Source organism: Lepisosteus oculatus, chromosome 1, assembly GCF_040954835.1.
Source record: "Lepisosteus oculatus isolate fLepOcu1 chromosome 1, fLepOcu1.hap2, whole genome shotgun sequence".
NCBI classification, from domain to species: Eukaryota; Metazoa; Chordata; class Actinopteri; order Semionotiformes; family Lepisosteidae; genus Lepisosteus; species Lepisosteus oculatus.
Genome location: NC_090696.1, coordinates 16298677 through 16312585, shown reverse-complemented (window position 1 = coordinate 16312585; position 13909 = coordinate 16298677). Strand labels below are relative to the sequence as shown.

Sequence of the window (13909 nt, the reverse complement as noted above, 5' to 3'; positions counted from 1 at the left end):
GCTAATGGATTATACGCAGCAGAACAGACCTCTGGGGGATTGTTGTGATGTGACATTTGGTTAGCTGTACTCCTTCCTCCCCTCCACCAGACTGTCACATCTAAAACATGTTAAATGGTTTTGTGTTTGTGAGGTCGGATTTTCCAGCTCTGTAAATTCCAGATCTTGAGTCATCTACTAATTCTGAGCCTAATTGTCAAAGGGCTAGCTATAGATTTGCCATAGAGATGGATTAGATCAAGTTCTACAAAAGAAAACAAACACCAATACTGAATGGATTTGTATTGCACTGTAGCATGTGACCATCTACAGAGCTCATTACATTACAATAGTAAAGTGGGCCCTGGCACAGCATTCCTATTTGCAGCTTTCTTCTCTTTCATTAGGCTTGGAAACATAACATTTAAAGTAGCACTTCCATCAGCATCCTCTAATCATTTGGGCCCAAGTATAACTGCAACAGGCATGGATGCTATATTTCCAGGACTGCAATAGAATTGAGTTTTTATCATTCAATTAAGCATCGACAGGCAGACAAACACTGCCCTTTTTCAGGGACTTAACCCGGTCCTCACCTCAGCATCTTTGGGTTTTTGTTACGACTCGCTGAAATTGAGGTCTTAACTGAGCTAAGAATTCACTTGTAAAATCCTCCATTTTACAAAAGGCTTAACTGAACAAACTGTTAATTGTCTTCTGTTAAACTCAGAAGTATCCAACACTGCTCCCATAGGGGCAAGAATGGGAAACCCTGACCGAGGCACTGATCCATAAAGCACATGCTAAACAAGCATTGGATATACAACAGTGGGTTCCCCATGCCCATCGTACTCTACACATCACAGCAGCCTGTCCATCTTGAGCCTGAACATCAATCACAGAACAGATGTTCACAGGCACTCTTCCAGGGACTGAATGCACTCGTTCAAGGACAGGTGGTGTTGCACTTACGCTGTCCACCAAGAGTGATTTAAGTCCCCAGAGGCAAACTTGGGGACTTAGTGCAAATCTGAGTCACATCTTTCTAAAGATCCTAAAGATTAGGTGACAGAGGAGGTTTAACACTGTCCTAAGGTGGGAAAAAAAAGCTGTAACCCAGAGGGCTCAAGTGGAAACTACTGGGAGGTGTGCTGAAAGATGATGACACACAAAGGGCTGTGGGAGTATGGAATGAGCTACTGGGCCAATTTTCTTAAAGCAGACAAGGAGCAGATGGATGAGTTTCTTGGATCAATAAGATACGAGAAGCCTAAAGACATAAATTGGCTAACTTTTTAGCATAGCGTTAAGTAAATATTAAACAAAGGTCAAAAGCTCTTAGCTATCATTTAGATTTCATCAGACTAGGCCAATAATTATTTTATATGACTTTGATCCAATCCTTCAATAAGTTACCTGACTGCTGGAAATCAATTTAATAATTCAGGAATAACTTTAACCAAGCCTCATGGTTTAGAGCAGTGGAAGACATGGAGTTACCTGCCTCTCCAGCCCCCAGTACTACCTCCAGGTCAAGGGGTGTCAGTAAATGCAAGTGAACAGACTCCTGGATTGGCAACAGTGAGTCTAGAGAGACTGGTGATCACTTGCTTCTTTAAAAGGCATTTAAACAGATGTGGATGAACATTTGTACACCCCAAATACTCAAAACTTTATTTTTACAATCTTATGGTTACCACTTAATAGAGAAGTAGGGCTTTTGCTCAGTTCCCAAGATTTGGGAACATACAGTACATGTTTATGAGCCAAGAGCTGATGAGTAAATATTTGAATTGAATGTTATAACATTAAGCGTGAATTAGAAAGGAAAACCTAATATCCTTAAAAATAGAAAAATATTTCATGCAATTCACATCACTCCTCACAGTGTCAAAAGTTCACATGACTGCTCTCAAGCTAGCTGAAAAACTGAAGTATGGGTTCTGAAAGTTTATTTTTTCCCATCAATAGTTCTTTTGCCACCACATTTTGGCAAAAAAACGTTATCCGTGGAAAGTAAAGCATTTTGTATAGAAAGAGCAGGAGATCGTGCCTGCAAAACGCCTGATCTGCTCTGATCTCTTGATGATGATTTTCCTCAATTGACCGTGAATTTAAGAATTCCCCCAGATCCACAGAAACACTTGCAGTTATTTTCCAGTGAGCAGAAAGGATTGTTTATTCCTCTCCCCACCCCACCCCCCTCCACAGGAACTGTCTTAAAGGATAAAGCACTTTTCCCCAAGACTCACACTGCACACTGTGGAGTGACAGAGACTGAGAGAGGGAAGCAGTCAGACGGGGACAGGAGGGCAAAACGAGTTGTGCCACCAGGTCTTCTCTTGTACACCTCCAGGAAAAGAAAAGGTAGGATCCCTCTCTTTTCTCACTTACTTGCTCATTCCCTGCCATGTATGCTCGCTTTCATAACACTAACCAAATAACACGTTCCTGGTCACTGTATTCTTTCCTTTGGAAAATGGAGTAATTACGAAGCTGCCTGCTGTATTGCTTTGTTACTATATGCAATTAAAATGACACCTTCGCAGTAATCAAATTAAATACATCAAACCTCTATTCTCTGAATATTAAAAGCAAAAACAGTAATAATTTAAGTAATCCTAAATATGCCATTTAAAGTGTGACTCAGCTGTGGTAAACACCTCTTTCAAAATAAATGAAAAATTACACACCATTCCTATTATCTGCTACCAGCTTTGTTTACTTCAGGTCGAGGGGCTGGACTGACAATGTGGAAACTTTAATATTGCAGTATTGTCTCAGCAGACATTGACACATTAAACTTTTTTGTGTATGCAAAAGGAAAAGTGCTTTAAATTGACACTTAATTCTTTCAGGATAACACAGCGCATGAAAAAACTTTAACCTTGAAAAGAAAACCTTGTTACCTTTCTGTCTGAAAAACTATGGTCCAAAGCGCTTTGGCAGTTTGGTGCTACGTGTGGACAGGGAGAAACACTGACACACAGATGGCTTCAGAAAAAGTCATACCACAGCAGTGCCGCTGCAGGTGTTTTTGTATGTTGAAGCCCTGTGTACTTGAACAGGTGAAATGACGTTGATTACCTGGTTTGATGCCCACCTATGTGTGCTCTCAGCCTGCTCTGTCTCAGCCCCTGTCCCTCGTTATCCCACTTGTCTTTTGCTGACTGCCTAGCTGTTCCTGCTCTTCCCTCTCCTGTCGCTTGTCTGCTTGTTCTCCTCCCTCCAGCCCCTGTGGAAGAACTAGACTCCCTTCACTAAACTGCACAGTCTGACCATCAGCCAGCACCTCCTCGGGACCTGTCTGTTCAGGTTGCACCACGATTTCCTGCCTTAATCGCTGCACCTTGCGTTGTCGAATTCTGTTTATACCAACCTACGCTCTGCGTCTGGCAAAATATGCAACAACGCTGTTTTGATTCTCCGGTTTCTCTTCTTGAACTCAAATAATGGCATCAGTTAAACAAATTAACAACAGGGAAACAGAGCGTGTCGGTAGAACAGCTGAAGGAGACGGGTTCATTAGGATGGATGAGAAGGCAGATTGTGAGGACAGGACACAAAACCCACAGGTAGAGTCAGTACCGGTGTGATATGAGAAGGGAAGACAAAAACAGGACAGCCACTCGCGGAGAGTTTTCACCACTGTCTTGTGTCGTTCCTGTGACTCAGCACCTGTCTCAGATCTACATCTCTAATGCAAGTCACAGAAAAGTACCAACTGCCCTTATACAAAATAACATGAGCAGCAGAAAACTCAGGAGACCTGCATCATAGGCAAATTTAATCACATACATTCCAGATAATTGGCTGAGCAATGTTGTATTCATCACAGCTTGTGATATTGTGGTTTCTTAACCTGTAGGGCCCGAAGCATCATGCTTTATGACAAAGTTTATTGGAAAGGAGACTGAGGATTTTTAAAACAAGTTCCCACCGATCAAAGAGAGGAGACACGCCCCTTACTGACTGCACATATGTCAGGGAGGTCACAATTGTCACACTGTTGTCGAGAGAGCCCTAGATGACTTATGTCCATCTTAACCTCTACAGTCCTCAGTCAATCATGCTCTAGCACCTGAAGAATCAGAGTTACAGTCAGCCAGTGACATGGCAGAGGTCCGAACCTGTGACACCTCACTCGGGCGAGCACCTTTACCGGTTAGACCACTCCTGAGGCCAACATAAAAACATAGTTAACGTTATTATTCCTAGAACAAGTAATAGGTTTATTTCATGCTGTAAAGAAAAGAAAGAAAAAAACACAACGTTTCAGCCGTGGAGCCTTCTTCAGGTGTTATTATTCCTATATTTCCTCACCTCATTCAAACCAATCGTTTGAACCAGCCACAAGCCTGGTAGATGGGAAACTAAATTTTAAAGGAAAGGGTATTTTCATCAGTTTTGACTCTTGTTGTGTATAGAGGTGTATTTTAAAACTGGCTTATTCAAACAAGTGGCATCTATGCACCAGACACATTCTTTTGGACAGCAACCACAGAACACCGATCTTATTCACAAATGTTATACCTGGGGGATACACTGCCCAAGAGCTTTTGAACACCAGGAGTTCAGCTGCTCGACTGCTGTTTTCCATGTTCTTATCCTTGTCATTTTATCTTTTGCCCCTTAATTTGCAGTGTTGAACAACATAAAAAATTTAGAGTTAGTAGATTTCCTTTAGTTATGTGTAATCTAGTCTCAAAAGTCAGAGCATCCATTAATGCACCCAAATGGCACAATAATTTAAACAGAACACAGAAATAAGGCTCTAGCGCTGCCTTGGCACAACTTTTGTGTTTGTGTGGGTCCTTCTGTAAATTCATGCCTGTCCATGCGCGTTTGGGAGTACAGGTGCGTGCACCTGTTTCTCGAGTTGTAGTCCGGGCAGAGTATGATCTAATCTACAGCAGTGACCGACTTTCAGACACGAGGAAATTACGGCACCTGAACAGCAGCATGTGACTTTCACTTGCACAGCCCCCCAGCACCACTTTATCTGAGAACACGTCTTTGTGCTGTAAGAGTATTAACCCAGGGATTCTCTCCTGATCTCGCAGCGGAGCCTAAGCCTGCTTCGTAAAGCCTTTACTCACCTCCCGATTTCCCTGAAGACTGGTGCAGGCAGCAGAGACAAAAAGCTTTTGTATGCAGGAATTAAGAAAATCGGCTCAATTTATACACTTTACGTTGCTTACAAAACTGCCCAGTACCAAGTTCTGGGTTTAAGCAATCCGGTGATTCATGCTTTAATAAAACACAGATCTCCTGTTTTTATTCTACATAGAGATCTAAAGCTCACTCGTTAGTTCTCCACCTGATCTACTTCGGAGTTCATGAAGTGGGTCACTTTCCTAGATGTGAAGTGCTTTAGGATCCTTTGAGAGGAATACTGTTGGATCAATGCAAAGATATATCTGCAAAAGCACAAGTAAAGTCTCTTTTGCCTATACAGTACCCAGCCGTCATTGTAGATTCACCCTCACTTTTCTCCAAGACAGTGGGCACATAGTTTGAGAATTAAACGTTTTCACAGCTAAAAAAAACACAAAAAGAACAACCTTATATTAACAAAATACCACAAAATGCCATAACCTAATTTCCTTGGACACCAAGCATAACTTTGAATAAAACGCCAGACATTCATGACTCCTGCTACACAATTCTGGGCTCCAGGACATTTGAGGTTTAGGTGACAAATCTGATATTAAACGGATTAAGCATCACTGCAGTAAAGGCTCTGTCTCCCTCCTATGGACACAAGTGGTAGTGCAGTCTGCAAGTTCTGCTCAGTTCGACTGCAGTACCTGTGCTCGTTTCAGGCTGTGCTGGAGCCATGATATGGCTGTACGGGCTAGCTGCGGTGATAGCGCTGTGGGCGCTGGTGTGGCTGTGGCGGGACAGCCTGGTCATCAGCGGGATACCAGAGAAGTACGTCTTCGTGACTGGCTGTGACTCGGGCTTCGGGAACCTGCTGTGCAAGAGGCTGGACCGGCGGGGCTTCCACGTGCTGGCGGGCTGCCTGACGCAGAAGGGGGCGGATGACCTGCAGCGCTCCACAGGGCCCAAACTCAAAACCATCCTCCTGGACGTCACCGACAGCGCCAGCGTGCAGAAGGCCGTGGAGTGGGTGAAGGGAGAGGTCGGGGACAGAGGTGAGGTGCCTTGGGCGAAGAAGAACTTTTTTTGTCCAGGAGTGCTTTCTTATCGGTTCACCCTGCTGCCTCGTGGGGAGCCCTGGGTTAAATTCCTGGGTTGTCATCCACATGGAGTTTGCATGTTCTGCCCATGTTCACGTGGGTTTCCTCCCACTGCCCATAGACATGCTGGCAGTTTAATTGGCTTCTGTAAAAATGAGCCCTGCTGTGAGTGTGTGTGCCCTGCAGTGGACTGGTGTCCTGTCCAGGGTGTACAGCACCCAAGTACCCTGGCTTGACCGCATTGCTTGCTGGGATAGGCTCCAGCTCCTCCACCATCCTGAATTGGAAGAAGCAGTTAGAAAATCGATGGATGGATGAACCACACACTAGTGTAATTCAAAGACTGCATGTAGAAGAGAAGGACAGAAAGAATGGAGAAGGACTTAAGCCAAAAGGAAAAGATAAAAAAGAAACAGGAAAGGAGCTGAAAAGAGAGGTGCAGCAAGAGAACCACAGGGCTGGAGAGGGAGAAGAGTCAGAGGGAATCCAGCAGGAATGCTGTTTCTCTTCAGGTAGAGAGACAGAACAGGGAGAGAGTCTCAGGAAGATAATGGAGTGCTGTGGCTGTGGGGCCCTCTTTCCCTCCATGTCTCTGTAGCACCGACATTCACACCTGCTCTTGGAAGAGCCACTAGCTTTGCTGGCTGTTTTACCTGAGCTCTTTGTCTTAGTTACAGACCTGTTTTCAGTCACTGTGGCTACTCACTATGAATTGTATGACTCACTGTCCAGGAGCGTTGGCTAAATAGCTGATTTAGTGTCATTTCACTTCTGGTGTTACCAATGACAAAGTAGATCATAGACTATTAATGCACACACAGACACAAGGGCTAACAAGCCTGTGTCCATCTGTCTCTGACAGGATTGTGGGGCCTGGTCAACAACGCAGGACGCTCGGTGCCCATGGGACCTACAGAGTGGATGAAGATGGAGGACTTCCACAGCACCCTGCGAGTCAACATGATGGGCGTCATCGAGACCACGCTGGCCTTCCTGACCCTGCTGAAGCGTGGCCGCGGGCGGGTGGTCAACGTGGCTTCGGTGCTGGGGAGAGTGGCTGCCAATGGGGGCGGCTACTGCATCTCCAAATTCGGCGTGGAATCCTTCTCTGACTGCCTCAGGTACCGGTGTCCTCCAGGATGCTGCCATCCAGCCGCACCTGCAGCAGGTGCTGTGCTTTCACAAGACATGCTGCCAGGGCACAGAAACCTCAAGGCTAACACCGAGACCCTGTAGGAAAAGTAGACATGGTGTTCTCCCTTATTACAGCTTATAACCAGAGCTCAGGTCAGATGTTGCCAACTGAGAAAACACTCAATGACGATTCAGCTGTGACACCAAGGTATTTACCCAGGAGTGGTAACACCAAAAGGTTTCCAAGAAGAAAAGAGAATATAATTCTCTTCACTTTTCTGCAGCATGACCCATGTTTTGACTGATGAAGATGAATGCTGAAAGCTTTCTTATTTGAATCACACTCATTTGGTTCAATGACCGCATGGGGCTGCAGCTGTTCATTGGTGCTTCTAGGGCTGGGCATTTCTCACTTGCTCAAAACTTAAGCCGATCACCAGACCCTAGATACATGGAAAATATTGTTAACTGTGGTGCAAGCTGCACATAGCATGGTGTGAAAACGTGGTACATGAAAGACCAACAGGAATACAACTTCCCCTTAGGCCTGCACCTCAATAGTGCTGGTTTACCAGAATAATTCTGGTAATTGTAGGTTCTCACCCTGTAGAGTGCTGATGGCTTCTTAAACAAAGAGGGGACACAATTCTCTACCTCCGCTTTAGGGAAAGGAGGAACAGATTTCACCCCCACAGGAAACACAGAAAAATTTCTCTATATAAGTTTCCAGATTCCCACAGTGGTGCTGCTGCCGTATTCTAAAAAGATAGTGAGTTTCACACACACACACACACACACACACACACACACACACTACCAAATGCTCCTTGCTGTAGATGATCAGCTGTTTTGATGGGAGTCATCCAGTCCCCTTCCACAGCTTTGCCACACTAATGAAAATACCTTTTACCCAGTCAAACTCTCATGGCAATTTGGTCAGTTTTAAAACACATTCCCGCAATGCCCTCCAGCTGCCACTCCAAGCATTTGCATCCAGCTAGGCTGGCTTTTTCCCTCCTGGTCGTGGGGCCTTCCCAGCTGAAAGGGTGACGGCGGTGTGTTTGTGTGTCTGTGTCAGGAGGGATATCCACTACTTTGGGATCAAGGTGAGCATCATCGAGCCAGGCTTCTTCAAGACGCAGGTGACCAGTTTGGAGCCGATTGAGAGGGAACTGCACAGGCTGTGGAACCAGCTCAGCCCGGAGGTGCGCGACAGCTACGGAGAGAAGTACTTCGAGAAGTGTGAGTCTCAGGCCACCCCAAGACGCGGCCACAATCCCCACCCCTTAATCAATTCGACCTAAACCCCAAATCTCAAATGATTCAAAGGGGTGTGTTGCATCGTAGACCTGCAAAGCATTAATGCACATACTGTCATCTACAGTCTGAGATGGCTTAAGAGAAACTTAGCAGAGTTCCTCAGCCACAAACTGTTCACATTCAGAGCACAACTAGTCTGCTGCCATGACCATGGGCTCCATCATTAGCTACTGTAACTAGGAATGCTCCCAGACACTGCTCAAGACTGATCGAGTGGTGCAGGCAGTTGGTGAGTTTGTATCTGCTATGGAATTGTGAGTTTGCCAAAGCAGACAAGATCCCTGCAAGTTCATGTAACTGATCTGACAAAACTGCTTTAACCGCCTTAGGTTCAAATAATGTTTACAGCATTTTACTCTGTACTGTCCCACCACAACTTGCCCTTATTAAGTGCTTTAACACAGTCGTTGCCATGATGATCTCTTCTCACCTGTCAGATATCAAGATCCAGCGTTTCATCATGAACACGTTCTGCGATCCGGATCTCAGCAAAGTAACCAACTGCATGGAGCATGCGCTGACTGCCCGGTACCCCCGCACCCGCTACAGTGCTGGCTGGGATGCCAAGGTGGCCTGGATCCCCTTCTCCTATGCCCCTGCCTGCGTCATTGACAGCATGCTCAACATGGTGCTGCCCCGTCCCGTGCACAGCGTCTCCTAGGGACTCAATGGACTAACGACACTCCACCCACGCAAGCGGAGCCTTCTTGCAAAAGGCTGTTCAAGAAATAAGCCCTGAAAATTGATTCTGCCTTGACGGGACACAGGCAAGCCCCAATCATTTAAGGATATTGTTCTCTCTGCCCACACACTCAGTGCCATGCTACACAAAGGTCAGGTCCTTCTGGTGTACCAAAGAAGAAGCAACCATCTTCTTTGCTTCATATAGCACATTTTTCCTGATTTTATTTTATTAACTAACAATCCATTCAGGGTCTGGTGCTATTTTTATTGATTGTAGTATGTGGTGAATAGCTGATTTCCCCCCTCTACTAACAAACTTGCTCTCCAGACTCTAAGCCTTACGTATATTGAAAAAATGACCAGCATGGGAATGTCCCTCTTGGCTGGGCAGAATAGGACGATTGCATGACTTTATATTGACGCACAATGGCCATGACAGATACAAAGAATGCATCTGACTTTCCAGTGTGATGCAAGACTGTCACCTGCAACGCTCATTATTTAAAACACTAATATTACTGTAGATGCCAAAGTAGTTAGATGTCTTATGATGGAGATGAATCTTGGGCTGGCAATGTCATTATGCAAAAATCATCAAATGGATAATTTTTGTGTCAGTTTGAAATTCTGTTTCAGGGCCACGTTCTTTGAGTCCTATCATGGCAGAACCAGAGGCCTTTCTGAGGATGTTTTTCAGGGTTAGGTGGTGCTCTTTAGGGTAAAGATCACCCTAATGCAGAGAGAAGAACATAAGAGAGGTTACAGGCCAGAGGATTCGGCCCATCTAGTCCATGTGTGAGCTAGTGGCCACAGTAATTGATCCGTGGATCTCATCCACCCATGTCTTGAAAGAAGCCAGGGGATCGGCTTTCAACATCATGGCTGGGTAACTTGATCCAGACTCCCACAACCTTTTCCATAAATAAGTGCCTCTTGATTTCAGTAAATGCACTTCCCTGTAGTTTCCACTTGTGTCCTCTGGCTCTTGTTTCCCTGTTCATTCTGAAGAGGTCCAGTGTGCTGATTTTGTGAGTGCCTTTCAGGATACTGGATTCTGGAGTGTTTCAAGTCTACTTGTATTGTCAATTTCCTTGTCAAACTAATTAGATCCTTAGCTAGACCAACATTTTTACATTTGGAAATGGAGGGGTTGAACTATGGACTCCCCTAAGACCCTAGTAGCATTCCCAATTAAAAAACAGGAACAGAGAGTTAGGAGTCAAGAGGGCCCTACTGTATATACTGAAGTTCACTGGGTGACCACACATGGGAAATGATGCCCCAGCTCTGTAACTTGAATAAAATGTGCCTTACATAAGGAAGTAAGGAGATCGGGACATAGTTCAGGCAGCACATACTGTATCTCCCCTGGAAGCTAGCTGGTCACAATTCATGCAACCAGTGCAGGTTATTAAACTACCTGCCTCATACACTGACAGCAGCAGCACGTTTGAAATGACAATTTTATGCATTTCGTCTGAGGTTCAGGAATGAGCTCTGAAATGCTGTTTTGAGGCCCTGCTGAAACCCACTGTGACTTGTTACTCAACCAAACACATTGCGTTTAATGTTTCTCATGTAGGTTCATTAGTATTGAGGAAATGTATAGTAAAGTGAATGTAATTCACAAAGTCTTGTTTCATTCAATTCCCATTCCTACATTTTCAAAACATAACTATGCTGAAAACATGCAAGTCCCACAACATTCAAAGTCAAAGCACTTTCATTATATTTTCTTCTGAAATAATTATTCAAAATGTACTCAAAGGTGTAGCAACAAACTTGCCAGTTTATGCCATGACATCTGTGCTGACAACAGTAATAAATCAATTCTGTATATGGGTATAAATAAAATACTCTCTTTGCATAAAAGCTCCAGCCAGTTATTAATATTATACATTAATAATTTAATCAATGCAAATAATAACAAAGCACACAGAGCCACCGCGATACAGTACATAAGAGGATTAAAGACCTCAGAAACTAGTTCCAGACGATCATCAAAAAGAGCATTGTACCATTGGACAACAACTAGAATTGTTATGCCGATTTGCAAGTATCAAATAATTTTCCAGCACTTTCCTGCAACAAAATGAAAAGTAAAATATAAATAACTAACTATAAGACATCCTTATGATAACAACAGTTTTAAAAATTCACAATCTTAGACCTGTATCACTATTTATACGCATATACAGTACTGTTTCTGTTCATCGGTACTTTACAGAATTCTTATCAAACCACAAAGTCATTCTTGCAACATAAAATCAAACATTTTAATATGGCTCAATGAATACGCAAATAAAGAAAATAGAACCGTTCTGAAATATTAATGATTGAACAAATACACAGACTGGGATGCTTGATCTCCTTGATTCATTAACAAGAAAGGCAGTTAAGATCAGTACATTTACATACATACCGTATGCGAATATGCAACATGAATTCGCGTTTAGTAGGACACTGAGTTTTTACATTTTTTAACTTTTACAGCCATTAAAAAGTCTCCTTTATTAGAATTTTAATATAAAAATCACCACCAAGTAAAAGATAACACTTTTAAAAAAGTTTTTACGTACCTGTAGTAATAGCTGCTGTTTTTCACATAACTGCACCATCACGACACGTACTCGACCCAAAAACCTGTGCCCAAGTTTTGGATGACGTTTACCTGCTCTTTTCCCTTTAGCGTTACGAACAATTTTGCTGATCTGGAGTGGTGTTTTTTTGTCCGAATAAGACTTGAAATACGCGAATTTATTTTATGCTTCCAACAGACCACGTATGCCACCTCACCAGCTTTTTAGGTGCGAAATACAACAAGGAATGGAAAACTGTTTTTTTTTATTAGGAATGGAAAACTGTTGTCTTTACAGCAGAACCGGTGAGTGTTGCTATGGCAACTGGCAGGGCGACAACGTGCTGCACAGTTAAAACATTTGAGGAGTTGAAAACAAAAATGCTGCGTAACGTTTGGTGACTTGGTTGGACAAATTCACCTGTTGGCGGAACCTAGGTCTGACAGGTCCCTTGGGTTCAGTTCTGGCCCTGGGCTGCTATCTGTGTGGAGCTTGCACAGTTTCCTCCCAGACATCCGAAGCTATCCTGATAGCCATGAGCCATGCTGACTTCTGGAAAAATTGGCCCCGGTGTGAGTGTGCATGTCTGAGTTTGTGTCTGTGTGTGTGTTCCCCGTGTTGTCGTCCTGTCCAGGGTGTACCCTGTCTTGTGCCCGTTGCTTGGTAGGATAGGTTGCCTCACCTTTGTGACAATGAACTGGATGAAGCAGTTAAAAAATGGTTTAGAAAATTGGATGGTCTACTTAAATGAGCGTTTCATAAGAACTGTGTGCATTGTAAAGAAAGCAACATGCGGTATAAACAAAAACAATAGGAATCATATTCCAATTACTGTTGCAATCTGGCCTTAAATCTACCAGACACTTGAAGACAGGACAAGATTAACATAACCTCTAAACTGAAACAAATAAACATGTAAAATAAGCAGAATCACATTGTTGTTTAATTTCCTTATTGTAAACAAAAGATTCCACTGCTGAACATTTAAATACTGTCATTGAGGAGCTGATTGTAGCAACAGTCCATAATTGAGTGGCTCACAGGGTCCAGAAACTGAAGAACTGGTTATACAGTGCTGGGCTGCATGGTAGTACAGTGGTCAGCATTGCTGCCTCTGCCTCATAATGAGCTCATCCTCATTATTGACTTCTTGCAAAGAGTCCATATAAACTAGGAAGATGTGTGAATTAAGAGGGCAACTAGCAAATTTGCAATCTGGGTAATTGCAGAATAAGAAAAATTAAATTAAGAAATAGTAATATATAAACATGCTGCAGAAGTGAGCAGGAGGTTGTTAGTTGTTCCTAAATCTCCCTACTATCTAATTCTACCCAGCAATAATTAAGCAGCATCTTCCATTCGGTTGACAAGTACTGTTCAACTTATGTGCTTTCAGTTAGAGGCAAGGTGAAACTCCTGCCCTGCCTGAAGGGACCCAGTTGGCCACCCCGATTGTAACAGACCAGGGGTTCCCAGTCCTGGTCCTGGAGGCCCACACACCTGTCGGGTTTCATTTTAGCGCAGCTTAATGATCTGATTGAAGCCTTAACTGAGCCAAAATGTTGCTTTATTAGAACATTTGCAAGCTTCTTTCCTACTCAAAAGTAGAACGGGCAAAGAGTTTGGATTAACTCAGCCAAGGGCTCGGTTTTATAACTCGGCTGAAACAAAGAGCCTCAGGCCTCATATCAGTAGGGCAATAGTAGTGTCATCTGACCAGTCCACCGGGACTAAGGAGCACAAGTAATTCTCGATTACAACATCTAAAACAAATGCCACTGAATAGCCATCCATTTGTAACCACTTCTTCCAATTCAAGCTCACAGTCACAGGGCACGGTACACCCTGGACAGGACACCAGTCCCTCACAGGACAGACAGACACACCGGGGCCAATTTTCACCGGAGCCAGTTAACTTACCAAAATGGACCACACAAGCAGGGCCCCAGGTCCAGAACTGGACCCAGGGTCCCAGCACTGTGAGGCACTAATTCTAACCACAGGGCCAGC

The 13909-nt window shown here is 43.9% G+C and overlaps 1 protein-coding gene across 1 annotated transcript; it reads left to right on the top strand.

Annotated features, from left to right (window-relative positions):
• Window positions 1-2162: 2162 nt before the first annotated feature.
• On the top strand, window positions 2163-11192 carry rdh5 (retinol dehydrogenase 5 (11-cis/9-cis)). The gene is made up of 5 exons (XM_006629348.3): window positions 2163-2346; window positions 5805-6137; window positions 7045-7303; window positions 8395-8558; window positions 9074-11192. Exons 2-5 carry the CDS (start codon window positions 5819-5821, stop codon window positions 9295-9297), a joined length of 966 nt encoding a protein of 321 aa, XP_006629411.1. The 5' UTR covers window positions 2163-2346; window positions 5805-5818; the 3' UTR covers window positions 9298-11192.
• Window positions 11193-13909: the final 2717 nt, after the last annotated feature.

Bases quoted from the DNA above. Each gene is read 5' to 3' on its own strand.
- rdh5 (XM_006629348.3), top strand. From the start codon at position 5,819: ATGATATGGCTGTACGGGCTAGCTGCGGTGATAGCGCTGTGGGCGCTG. The intron at 7,304-8,394 runs GTACCGGTGTCC...TGTCTGTGTCAG, and splicing joins TCCTTCTCTGACTGCCTCAG to GAGGGATATCCACTACTTTG. The intron at 8,559-9,073 runs GTGAGTCTCAGG...CTCACCTGTCAG, and splicing joins AGAGAAGTACTTCGAGAAGT to ATATCAAGATCCAGCGTTTC.